Here is a 13,827-nt window from a genome sequence, read left to right as displayed (position 1 = left end):
TTTTTTTGGTTAAGCAAAGTTCAGTTACTTTTTATAATGTTCATTTTTTTCCTGATTATAAAAATGTGATGCTATTCATTTGTGGAAATCTTAGAAGGTTTATAGCGAGAGGATCTATAGCAATGTGCTAATAGTGGCCAACTTCAAACAATGAAATTGCAGGTGGCTTAAATTTCCCTTTCAGTATTCTGTATTTGAATTTATATCTTGAAGATAGCCAATTAGACCATGTTATTCAATCCCTGCCTTTTCATTCCTTAAAATTCATACCCTAGAAAATCCAAAGTGTCATTTCATAGAAATAGTTTCAGTATTATTCAGAGATTCTATTTTCTATTTACTTTGATTCTGTTTTTTTTTTTGTTTTTTTTTTTTACACTCTGATTCTATTCTTGACGAAAATTTAAAAGTTTATATTTTTGTAGAGCAGTAAAACATTATATCAGTTTTGGTTCTGGGTTCCTTTGTGTTTACTATTTATTGAGTGCTTGTCATGAGCCAGGTTCTGTGCTGAGTGCTCTCTGTGTATTTTTTCATGTGATCTTTACAACTGTGAGTAGATGGTACTACCACCACTTTCCACATGGTTTAATTGAGCCTTAGAAAAATGGAGTGATGGGGCGCCTGGGTGGCGCAGTCGGTTAAGCGTCCGACTTCAGCCAGGTCACGATCTCACGGTCCGTGGGTTTGAGCCCCGCGTCGGGCTCTGGGCTGATGGCTCAGAGCCTGGAGCCTGTTTCGGATTCTGTGTCTCCCTCTCTCTCTCTGCCCCTCCCCCGTTCATGCTCTGTCTCTCTCTGTCCAAAAAAAAAAAAAAAAAAAAAAAAAAAAAACGTGGAAAAAAAAATAAAAAAAAAAAAAAAAAATAAAAAAAAAAAAAAGGAAAAATGGAGTGATTTGTCTAAGGTCACCCAATTATAAACTGGCGTAACCAAGAACTCAGATTCTCCACTTAAACTCAGATTCTCCACAGATTAACCACTGCGTTAAATGGCCTCTTTTATTTTTATTATTTATTTATTTATTTAAAAAATTTATTTGTTTATTTTTTTAATTTACATCCAAGTTAGTTAGCATATAGTGCAACAATGATTTCAGGAGTAGATTCCTTTTTTTTTTTTTTTTTTTTTTTTTTTTTTTTTTAAATTTTTTTTTTTTCAACGTTTATTTATTTTTGGGACAGAGAGAGACAGAGCATGAACGGGGGAGGGGCAGAGAGAGAGGGAGACACAGAATCGGAAACAGGCTCCAGGCTCTGAGCCATCAGCCCAGAGCCTGACGCGGGGCTCGAACTCCCGGACCGCGAGATCGTGACCTGGCTGAAGTCGGACGCTTAACCGACTGCGCCACCCAGGCGCCCCAGGAGTAGATTCCTTAATGTCCCTTACCCAGTTAGCCCATCCCCCCCCCCCAACACAACCCCTCCAAGTAACCCTCTGTTTGTTCTCCATGTTTAAGAGTCTCTTATGTTTTTGTCCCCCTCCCTGGTTATATTATTTTTGCTTTCCTTCCCTATGTTCATCTGTTTTGTATCTTAAAGTCCTCACATGAGTGAAGTTATATGATATTTGTCTTTCTCTGACTAATTTTGCTTAGCATATTACCCTCTAGTTCCATCCACGTAGTTGCAAATGGCAATATTTCATTCTTTTTGATTGCCGAGTAATACTCCATTGTGTATATATACCACATCTTTATCCACTCACCATCGATGGATATTTGGGCTCTTTCCATACTTTGGCTATTGTTGATAGTGCTGCTATAAACATGGGGGTGCATGTGCCCCTTCGAAACAGCACACCTGTATCCCTTAGATAAGTACCTAGTAGTGCAGTTGCTGGGTGGTAGGGTAGTTCTATTTTTAATTTTTTGAGGAACCTCCATACTGTTTTCCAGAATGGCTGCATCAGTCTGCATTCCCAGCAACAGTACAAAAGAGATCCTCTTTCTCTGCATCCTCAAATGGCTTCTTTTATTAAAAGAAACTTAATTCCCCACTATTCAAGCTCTCTAAAAACCATTCTGACTGTTTCTTCTTGAGGACTAGGTTTTCCTTTGAAGATTTTTTTTCCTCTAAGCTGACATTCCTTCCTTTATTTCCTTTAGTTTCCTTATTTTCCTTTACACTGCCTTTTGGGCTCTGAATTCTCCATGGTGATTTTGACCATGGTGTACCCAGTGTGGGGAGCATAAACCCACTCCCAGACTGTACTGCCCTCGGTCCAGCAGCACTCCCCTTTGGCAATTGCTCTCATGGCCCTAAGTTGCTCATTTAAGTCTTCTAAGTGTGAGTTGGGGGTCAGGGGGCAGAAAAGGATCTGGACTGCACCAGCAGGGCAGGGCTCTGACAGTGCCCGAAGGGCCCTATGAAAACTGGAGGCATCCAGCCAGCTTCTTTTATCTCACTGGGTACGAATTTTTAAAATAGCCTTCTTTAATAATGATGGTTTATTTAGGTTTAACAATTAAACACTGAATCACAAAAAATTAATTTTATTTATTTAAATAAATTTAAGATAGAGCATCTAGGTGGCCCAGTCGTAAAGCATCTGATTCTGATTTCAGCTCAGTTGCTGAGCTGATGGTGATCTCATGGTTCATGAGTTTGAGTCCCACATTGGGTGAGCTTGAGCCCCGCTTCTCTCTCTCTCTCTCTCTCTCTCTCTCTCTCTCTCTCTCTCTCTTTCTCTCTCTCTGCCCCTCTTGGATTCTCTCTTTCCCTCTACTTCTCACTCACTTGCGCCTTCTGTCTCTCTTAAAAAAAATAATATATTTAAGATAAATAAATCTAATGTAATGGAGAAGGATGAAGAGAGGTAAAATTTTTCTTTCAGATCCATTTTTCCCTTTTATAAAATTATGTGTTATGTAATAAAATATTAATATATAAAATCTAAACTTGGTAAAATACAGTTAGCAAATACAGGATCAGAGTTTGAAACCTGATGAACACACCCGGAGTAGTTCACTCTTGGGGTTCTTGGCATTTGATCTTTGTTTCACCCTGAAGCTTTTCAGAGCACCCCTCCTCCACCTTTGTGCCTTGTTTACCTGAAAAACTTAATGGTACTTGCTTGTGTCTATGTTCTCTCTCTCATCCCCACCCTCCAACTGTGTTTCTTTGAGGGAAGCACCGTACCTTACTGATCTTAGTATCCCTGGGACCTAACACAATTTCGGGCATTGTTACAATGGACGTTTGTTGAATGAATGAAGGAGGCATTGGCAACCAGCTCAGAGAGGCCTCTTTGATCAAACTAATCTGGCAAACGAGGATAGACAGATCTTAATGTTCTTAAGTACTGTTTGCCTTCACCTAGTCTACATATATTTACTTTTTGCAACTAGCTGTTGTCACTTCAACGCGAAGATGCATGCCAGCTGATTAAAACAACTGTTTTCTTTTTAAGACGATTAACAAATATTAACTTACACATCAAGCTCGAGAAGGAAAAATCCTATGTTCCATCTTCTAGTGACACTCACATTGCTGTTTTCTATTTGTTATTCTGTAGGTGGCATGATATTGCTCACATGTCCCACAATAAGTCCTTTTTTGCATTAGAGCTGGCCAGTAAAGAGGAGACCATCCAGTTTCAAACTGTGAGTAAACACTAGGAATCTGCCTGGAACGTTTTCCCTAGAAGTTAACAAGTTAGCATTTCATTGTGCATGTTTGGGGAGGGAGGTGGCATTAAAATTATATTTGGGGCACCTTGGTGGCTCAGTTGGTTGAGTGTCTGACTTCGGCTCAGGTCATGATTTCATGATTCGTGAGTTTGAGCCCCGCATTGGGCTGTCCACACAGAGCCTGGTTCAGATCCTCTGTCCCCCTCCCTTTCTGCCCCTCCCCTGCTCATGCTCGCTCTCACTCTCTCTCTCTCTCTCAAAAATAAATAAACATTAAAAAAAATAAAATTATAATATTTAGTACTTTTATAAAACATAAAATACTAATAACATTTTGCATAATAGCACTTGGCAAAAAGTAGTTGCTCAGTAAATATTGTCGAATGAATGAGTCCTTGAATAAATACTATCTGGTATGGTGATCTTTAAAGTAAACTAAAGGGACTAAATAGGAGAGAAAGTAAGTACTAACATATTAATTTCCATTGCTAAGTGAATGCCTCTGTAGAAATATTATTTCACAGTTAATTGCTTTTGCTCTCTTGACAAAGGCAGTGTTGAGTCACCAAGTCAAATGCTTTTTTTTAAATTGTCTTTGAGTATCTATTTGTCAAAACACAAGTTGATATTTTCATAATTTTTAAAATTTCTAAGTCATCTGAAACTGTTCAGTGTAAGAGTCATACCCTTAGAACATTTTTTTTGTTTTTGGTCTTCCTAATTTAAATCCTAATTAGAGCCTTCATATGATAGGCGCAGCATTAGAAACTGAAAGAGTCGGTGTGTTTGAAAGAGTCGGGATATTATATCCCCCAGTCATGTCTTGTTCTCCGACAAACTCTGTATCAAGTTGTAAATGTGTTTTCATTTACTTTATGCATATTTCATTTGCTAGGAAGACATGGAAACCGCAAAATACGTGTGGAGACTCTGTGTTGCGCGACACAAATTCTACAGACTAAATCAATGCAGCCTGTGAGTACATCCTGTTCATGGAAATTGTAGAAAATAATGAGGTTAGGAGTTTTCATCTTGAGCTGTATCGTGTCATTTAGAAAGGAAAATTTTGTAGAAAATAACAGTTTTAGGACATAAACAAACTGCGTGTTAAAATAGTTCTCAAAAATATTGTTTCATTTTATCTTTGGATGACTTCTAATAACTACAGATATATGCCTCTAAGATTTTCTTCACCTATTTACTAGAATCACTGATTCTTGAAATTTAAAAAGAGAATTTTTTTTATTGGCATTTTGAGTAATTATTCAGCTTGTCAAGCCGTTTGGAGAATTTATACCTTCTCTTCCTAAGGAATATTTTTCTTGGCCCCATGGGCTTCCCCCATTCTGCTGGATCATTCCCATAAGCATACAAACATGCTATAATATTGCATCTCTTAAAACACTTGACCTTCATTCCACATGCCATCCGTCCACGGCTCCATATCTCTGCTTTCCTATATAGCAAATTTCTTCAAAGGAGTTGTATAGACTTGTTTTCTCTCCTTCTTTCTGCCCTGCTTCCCCTAGCTGCCACACACTGACACTGCTTGTCACGGTGACAGTGACCTTCATCCCATGGTCCTGTCAGGACCACAGAAGTTCTTTCACTGGACCACTCAGCAGCACTTAACCTCTGGCCACCCCTTCCCTTCTGCACTCTGCTCCTCCTTGGCTGCCAAGACCCCACCCTCTCCTGCTTTTCCTCTTTCTGGGCCGTTTCTTCTCAGTCACCTTTGCTGGTGTAATCCTCAGACCTCTTTCCCACCTATGCTCGTTCTCCCAGGGGATTCACCTTGTGTCAGGCTTACAGATCGCATCTGTCTGCTGGAAGTGCCTCCGATTTTATTTCTAGCTCAGTCCTCTCCCTGAGCACAGCCAACTGCCTACTTGATGTCTACACTTGGTGACTTAAGAGGCATCCCAGATTTGCTGTGTCTAAAACGAAACTCTTGACATGCTCTTTCTCTTCCTGCCCCCAAATCTGCCTCTTCCTTACCCTTTCTCATTCGATAAGTGGCAACACTCCATATTCACCCCGTTGCCCAAGCCCCAAACCTACTTAATTCCCACTTGATTCTTGTTTATTTCGTCCCACACCCAATGCATCAGCAAGCTGTGCTTTCAAAATATATCTGAAATGTGACCACTTTGACCACCTCCTCCGCTAACAACTCAGTGCCAGGCCATCAGTGTTTCTAACCTAGAATACTGCAGTAGCCTTCTGACACCCTCCTCGTTTCGGTACCTGCCGTGCCTATAGCCTGCTTTCCATAAGTCAGCCAGACTGGTCTTAGTTTAGTAGGGGTCAGATCCTATCACTCTTCTTAAAACCCTGTACTGGAATTTCATCATACTTGAAAGCACAAAGCTGTCCACGATCTGGTCCTTGCCTGGTTCCTGCCTTATTTCCTTCACACCCTCCTCCTGCTCACCCTTTCCCAGCCACACTAGTGTCCTTTCTGGTCTGTGAACATGTTCTGCCCTTAGAGATGCTGTGCTTGCCCCTTCCTCTGCCTGAAATGCTTTTCCTTTGCATGCCTCATTCTCCCACTACATCAGTTGTCTGATCAGAGGAGGCCCTCTTCAGAGAGGCTGACCGTAGCTGCCCTGGGGACCCCTTCCCTGCCTACCTATCTCTCTGTATCCCCTTGCCCTATTTGATTCTTCATCATAGTACTTAGTACCACCTGAATTTGTATATCTGCTTGTTTACTTGTTCTCAGCAGGTAAGCGCCACAGCAGCACAGAGGGCCGCAGAGGGCCAACACTCTCTTATTAACCCCTGTGCTCCCAGTGCTGAATAAGGGGCTGGCCCACAGCAGGCCTTGATGAATTTGTTGAAGGAATCTATAGAAATGCATGTTAAGAGGTCTGATTTGGGATGCCCGTGGTGCCGTAGGGGCCCTTCAGAGAAAGGGTACCTAACTCAGAACTGCCAACGTAGGAAAGGCTTCTCAGCAGAGTGACCTCTAAACTGAGACTTGGAAGGTTTTGCTTCATCCCCACAAGCTTTCTCTATGCTGTCCTTTCTCCCCTGTCCCATTGTAGCTGCCTCTCATCTGGCTCTCGGGCCCATCTCCCCTGGCTCCAGCCAGTTTTCTGGATGGATGAGCAAAAGGTGTACCACTTCTCCCAAAGTTATAGCTCAGAACCGCATAGGAGCCTGTCTCTCCCCCCCCCCCCCCTTCCTTAGCTACGACATTAAGCACAAGACTCCCATGATCCTCCTCTGGGCTCATCTGCCCTTGATGCTGGCCCTGGTGCCCATAGCTCCTACAATGCTGATGCCTCTTGCAGCCCCAGGCCTTGCTGGAATGCACTCTTTCTCCCCTTTTCTGGCAGACTCTTGGTTGTTCTTCCAGATCCAGTTTAAGTGCAACCGTCCTGGAGGCCACCGTGCATTTAGTTTGCTAAGTCCTCAGTGCCATTCTCAAAGTTCTGATTGTTTTCTACCACTTTCTGATTCAGTAGGTATTTCCTCTGTGTCAAGCATTATTTCCTTAAACCTCTACAACAGCCCTGTTTGGTGCAATTCTTAATGTCTTTTGGTAGATGAAGGTTCAGAGACCCACATTGTCGTTGCCCTATGGCACAACCAGTGCTGCCAACCACCACACCAGGCTGCTAGCGCATCGTGTGCCTGCTGTTCTATGTGGACTTGGTTTGTCCGTCTTGTCCGGTGGTACCCCAGTGTCTGGCAAGGCACCTTGTACCTAAGGCTTAGTGAATGATGGAAGCCTGAGTGAGAGAGATGGGTATGAGAGGGGAGAAGAGCCCTTTTGTTCCTTGTTGATTTCCTTTTACTACTGATTGTAATTTGAGGTGGGGGGGGGGGGATCTTGAAAGGACATTTGTCCCTTAAGGCCAGGAAGGAAGAGGAAAGGCTGTGGAAGTGCTTTCTGTTTTATAGGGAGCCAAGGTGTGAAGAGAAACTGGTTAGGAATAACCATGCACAGGGCAGGCCCGTCTTTGGGACTCAGGAAGGAAAAGGAAATGACCAGGGATGACCCTGCAGGGGAGCCAGCTAAAGATTAGCCCCTCAGCCCCGTCCTCCTCCCCTCCCTTCCTCCCTGGACACCATGTAGGCGTGTTTTTCTCTGAGTCCCGCTGTTCCTCTGGTGGTGGGATGTGGAAAGCACTGACTGACCGGGAGGGGGAGCCCTGCTTTCTCTGCTGGCTGCTGGCTTGCGGCTCCGGATGTATTTGTGCATGAATGTGCTTCCCCTGGTGGCCAGATTCAGCGGTGCTACTAGTCCACAGCGGTCACATTTGGGGCTCTCCTGGACTGGCCTGGTTACCTAATCACGTGTGACGTTATTTTCATGCAGAAGTAGTGTTCTGAGATCCAAGCAGTAGATACGCACTCTGTCAGAACACAGCCTTTTCATAAGTTTAAGAGTATTTATAATATTGAACCATCATTTCTTCATTTATTCCTCCTCTGGAAAATAATGGAGAATCAAATCAATCATTTGGAATAAACTGCAAACTGCAATCTCTTTCCAAGTAGGCATCCATGTAGGTTGGTGTTAATGCCCTTTTTTTTTAAGGAGTTTTTTTTGGCAAATCATCACCTGCTAATGATTTTAAAGTTCAGATGGAAAAGAAAGAAATTCAGTTTTAGAAATCTAAGTTTAGTCATATTGCTGTTTCTTGCTAAATGTAAATAAAATTACATTCATAGGGCCTTCAGTTGCATACATCTATATAAAGAAAACATACGAGTGTTTCAGAGATGAAATAATTATGTTTGAAGGAGTATTTTCCATATTTTGTTTTTAATCTCTGTACATCCAGTAGATTTAAGGAAGTCCATATCCATGAGCCATTCATGGAGGATCCCTGCTTCATTCTGTAGGAAACTAACACAGTTCACTATCAGCACTTGCTCTCAGGTGAAGTAAATGAATTCTTAGCTTTTAATGTTTTGATGGGTGATAAAACTGAAAATAACTTTAAATTTTATGGTCATTTCTTTAAAAAAAATTTTTTTTTAAATGTTATTTATTTTTGAGAGAGAGCGCGTGAGCAGAGGAGGGGCAGAGAGAGAGGGAGACACAGAATCTGAAGCAGGCTCCAGGCTCCAAACTGTCAGCACAGAGCCCAACACAGGGCTGGAGCCCATAAACTAGGAGATCATGACCTGAGCTGAAGTTAGATGCTTAACTGACTTAGCCACCCAGGCGCCCCTATGGTCATTTCTTTTAAGGCTCTCAACCTAGACTGTTCAGTCACATTTAATATTATAATGATCCTGAAGTATTGGTAGATTTGTTCTCATGGTCCAGATGGGTCAGCCGATAGTGTGATGGGCATCTGATGAAACTGCGTCAAGCCTGAAATTGGACAGTGGATTCTGGATGGCTGGGTCAGCCTGGGGCACCTGGGGTCTCAGGAGATGATTCTACTTGTATAGAAAGAGGATTTTGCTCCTAGAGTGTTGTCCTCCGCCCAACCCCCTGCTGGTCCTGACATATAATAAAATGGTGTTTTGGATGGCCTCGTTTGATTCATCCAAACTTGACCCAGATGAGTATATTTTAGAATTTATAAATGACTTGCTCCCTCCCTCCACTTTTAAACAAGGTACTTTAGGGGCACCTGGGTGGCTCAGTCGGTTAAGCGACAGACTCTTTTTTTTTTTTTTTTTTTTTTTTTTGGGACAGAGAGAGACAGAGCATGAACGGGGGAGGGGCAGAGAGAGAGGGAGACACAGAATCGGAAACAGGCTCCAGGCTCCGAGCCATCAGCCCAGAGCCCGACACGGGGCTCGAACTCACGGACCGCGAGATCGTGACCTGGCTGAAGTCGGACGCTTAACCGACTGCGCCACCCAGGCGCCCCGACAGACTCTTGATCTCAGCTCAGGTCATGATCTCCCGGTTCATGAGTTCGAGCCCCTGCATCTGTGCCATCAGCACAGAGCCTGCTTGGGATTCTCTCTCCCTCTCTCTTTGCCCCTCCCCTACTCACATGTGCACGTGCGCATTCTCTCTCAAAATAAAGCTTTAAAAATAATAATAAGGTACTTTAAGTAGCAGAATCAGCTTTTGATGTCACCCAAGCCTTAAAAATGAGAGAAGAAGGGGGCGTCTGGGTGGCTCAGTCAGTTGGGCGTCTGACTTCGGCTCAGGTCATGATCTTGCAGTCTGTGAGTTCAAGCCCCTCGTCGGGCTCTGCGCTGACAGCTCAGAGCCTGGAGCCTGCTTCACATTCTGTCTCCCTCTCTCTCTGCCCCTCCCCTGCTCTCACTGTGTCTCTCTCTCAAAAATAAAATAAAAACATTTAAAAAAAATTTTTTTTAAATGAGACAAGAATGTGACTATTACTTTAGGGTTGGATTAGGAATTAAATGAAATAATGTCAATCTGTAGGTCACAAACCTTCTTCCAGACCTCAGAATTGGTCCTGCTGTAATCAGTCTCTCTAATTCATATGAGAAAAAGACTGGGAGAGAAACATTTTTGGGGAGGTTGGTATCCCCCAAGCTGTAGAGCCATGTGATAAAGGTTTCAAGAGACTTAGTCTAGAGGGAAAGCTGAATTTCAGTCACCAGCCGGCTGCTTGCTGAGCCTAGTGACAGGGCTGGTATGTGTGCCCACTTTTGTTCTGGAAACACTGGCCAGAACACTGACTGGAGGAAGTGCTTCCTGGAGGGGAATGGGGCTGCACCTTCTTGTAAGCCCACTGCAGGGTTTGAAGAGCCTGGAGGAGGCCTGGAAGAAGATGGAGTAACCCTATCCCATCAGAGAAAGTCATTGAGACCAACATTTGTAGGTATTTCCACCATCCAACACATTTTTCATTCACCACAGTCTCCTCTTCACTAGCTATAAACCAATAAGAAAGGAAGCTCACACAGCAAAATTGAGACAGCTCTTAGAAATAGGAGTCCGGCATGCCTGGGTGGCTCAGTTGGTTAGGCGTCTGACTCGATCTCACAGTTTCAAGAGTTGGAGTCCCGCATCTGGCTATGCATTGTCAGTATGAAGCCTGCCTGGGATTCTGTCTCTGTCCCCCCTCTGCTTGCGCTCTCTCTCTCTCTCTCTCTCTCTCTCTCAGAATAAATAAACTTAAAAAAAAAACAAAAAAAAAAAAGAAACGAGCTCAACTGTAAATGCTCAGTAATCGGTATCTGCTTCAGTCCTTTACTAATGGTGTCACTCATTTGTTTGGCAAACATTTGAGGCCTTCCTTTTGTGCCAGGCACCAGTGATACCTTTATGTCCTCGCGCCTCCATGGAGCTTACAGATCGGCTGGGGCTGGGGAGGGGGTGGGAAAATAATCAGTCGCTAGGAGCCTGCGCTCCATAACCTGACAGACCTGCCTGGTTCCAGTGCCGGTTCTGCTACTTATTTGTCATGTGACCAAGAGCAGTTCTCTTAATCTAAGTATCCGTTTCCTTGTCTGTAAAATCCAGATAATAACTGGCATCCTTTATGGTGTTGTTGTTCAGATTCCGTGAAATAATCACGTTCAGCCCTTAGCGCTGCTTCAGTAAGTAATATTCATTTTACCTGGGCCAGCAGCATATACTTAGTTTGTCTTCTCCGGTGCACACATTCCAGTGATTTTTTTTTCCCCTAAGAGTTCTTTGGCTGTCTCATTTTTAGCAGCACCCATCAGCACAGTAACTGCCCCCAGAGTCTGGAAAACACCAACCAGCAGTTATGCCATTTTCTCTTGTACACTCAGGTAAGGATGGCTGACCTCTCAGTAAGCTGCATTTACAAGAACGGCAGCAGGAAGAAAGGGGAGGTAGACTATTAGAACCGATGGCAAGGCTGCCTAGCCAGACCGTTTGGCGGGAGAAAGACATGTTCAGTTTGTTTGTGTTTAGCAAGAAGCAGCCTCTGCAGCGGGCAGAGTCGCTTCCACACCGGGTGCTCCCAGCAAGGGCGCCAAAATAGATACCGCGTGTGGGAGTTCCTGCCTATGCTCCTAAGCTCTGCATCTCTCCATTTTTAATTTAACACATTCAAGTTTTATTTTTGCTCGAGGCTGGGCAACTGGGGACATGTTGTTGTACTCTACCAGCCCTTTCTTCCCGTCTCTGAATTTTGAATTTATAGTACCTTAAAAGTTCAGTCCGTTTGGACAGTGGACTAAATGCGAGCTTCAGAGGACCCACTTCTGCCTAAACCTATGGGGAATAAGCAGAGGCAAAGTAAACTTCAAGGCTACAAAATGCCTTCAGATCGTGGATGCTGATTTTAAGGAGTGTTTTAATGTACAGTGAGTGAGCGTTCAATAAAACAAAACGGTGCACCTTCCCACCTCAATTCCCCGAGGAGGCCTCAATTAGGACCGATAATGCTTTGGTGGTGGTTAACAGGTATTCTTGCAGCCCGACAGAATTCACATCGGTTGTGTCGTTGTTGAGTTACATAAATTCTGGCAGATGGGATATTCTTTGGAAAAGAGACACTTCTTCTTTAGCAACAACCTTAACACATTTTGATGATAATGAAAGAAAATTATTACAAAAAGCATTTAATTTAAAAAAATCAACTAGTAAAAAAGCAGTTGTAGTCACCTGATGTTAAGTTCCTGATGAGCACTCTTTTTTTTTTTCTTTGTAATTTCTCTTATTGGTCTTGTGTTTAGATAGATCTTCAGCCTATGATATATAATAGAAGAATTTATGTTTTCTGTAAGTTCACTTATGACTTCATATTTAAATTTCTAATCTTTAAATGCATGTCAACGTGCTTTCTTAGATGGTTTTAATGACACTTGAACTTTTTATAAATGGTCCATTGTACCAAAAACCTACCTTCTCTCTGCTGAGCTGGAGTATCCCCTTTATCACAGAAGCAGTTTTTATTTTGGGGGGGGGACCATTTTTCAGATTGCTCTTATGTTCCCTTATTCTAACGTTGTCACTGAGTCAGTACCACCCTAGTTTCATTAAAGCCCAATATTTGGTGACAGTTTTTTCTTTTCTTTTCTTTTTTTTCTTTCTTTTTTTTAATATTTAAATTTTAGTTAAGATACAGTACAGTATTGGTTTTAGGAGTAGACTTCAGTGATTCATCACTTGTATACAACACCCAGTACTCATCACAAGTGCCCTCCTTAGCATCACTCATCCAGCCCATCCCCCATCCACCTTCCTCCATCAACCCTCAGTTTGTTCTGTATCATTGAGTCTCTTGTGGTTTGTTTCCCTCTCTTCTTTCCACCCCCCCTTCTCAGATGTTCATCCGTTTTGTTTCTTAAATTCCACATATGAGTGAAATCATATGGTATTTGTCTTTCTCTGATTGACTTATTTTGCTTAGCATAATAATACATTCTAGCTCCATCCATGTAGTTGTAAATATAAGTGTCCTCTAATTTGGTGATGGTTTTTTGTTTTTTTTTTTAATTTAAAGTTTTATTTATTTATTTATTTTGAGAGAGAGAGAGAGAGAGAGCGTGCATGAGCAAGTGGGGGAAGGACAGAGAGAGGGAGACAATCCCAAGCAGGCCCTGCACTGTCAGTGCAGAGCCCAATGCAGGGCTTGAACTCATGAACCCTGAGATCATGATCTGAGCTGATATCAAGAGCCAGACACTTAACAGACTGACCCATCCATCAGGTGCCCCAGTTTGGTGATGGTTTTTAATCAGAAATAATAAGCACTAGTTTTATTTTATCTCAAAAGTCTTATAAAAATAAGCTAATTTTCAGGGTTTGAATACAGGATACTAATTGTTAAGATGCTAAGATTATGGTAAATTTGTTGATTAAATGGACTGAGTGTTTTCCTTGTGATTCTGGATTTTCTAGTAATTAGTCCTTAGAACACTATAAGCAAAGGTCACAAAATACTTTTGTAATTAGTATTTATGTGTCACATAAGCTCATGACCCAGAAACAGATGGTGGAAGGTTTTTTTGAAAAACCCTTTGTTCTTTGTGGGGCACCTGGGAAGCATCCGACTTCAGCTCAGGTCTTGATCTCACGTTTCATGGGTTCAAGACCCACATTGGGCTCTGTACTGACGGCTCAGCCTGGAGCCTACTTCGGATTCTGTGTCTGCCTCTCTCTCTGCCCCTCCTCTGCTCATGGTCCCTCTCTCTCTCTCTCTCTCTCTCTCTCTCTCTCTCAAAAATAAATAAACATTTACATATTTATTTTATCAATTTAAAAAAAAAGTGCTTTGAGAGGTTCCTGGCTGACTCAGTCAGTAGAGCATACAAACTCTT

At 42.5% G+C, this 13,827-nt stretch overlaps 1 protein-coding gene across 1 annotated transcript in view; it reads left to right on the top strand.

Moving 5' to 3' along the window:
• PTPN21 (protein tyrosine phosphatase non-receptor type 21) overlaps positions 1-13,827 on the top strand; it is an 83,867-nt gene that overhangs the window by 49,549 nt on the left and 20,491 nt on the right. The window contains exons 9-10 of the mRNA XM_030319745.1: positions 3,516-3,603; positions 4,526-4,605. Coding sequence (XP_030175605.1) covers positions 3,516-3,603; positions 4,526-4,605 — 168 coding nt within the window. The remainder of the gene's footprint in view (positions 1-3,515; positions 3,604-4,525; positions 4,606-13,827) is intronic.

Source organism: Lynx canadensis, chromosome B3 (genome assembly GCF_007474595.2).
Source record: "Lynx canadensis isolate LIC74 chromosome B3, mLynCan4.pri.v2, whole genome shotgun sequence".
In the NCBI taxonomy this organism is placed as follows: Eukaryota; Metazoa; Chordata; class Mammalia; order Carnivora; family Felidae; genus Lynx; species Lynx canadensis.
Note: the sequence above shows the minus strand (reverse complement) of the source record. Positions and strands in the feature narration are given on the sequence as shown.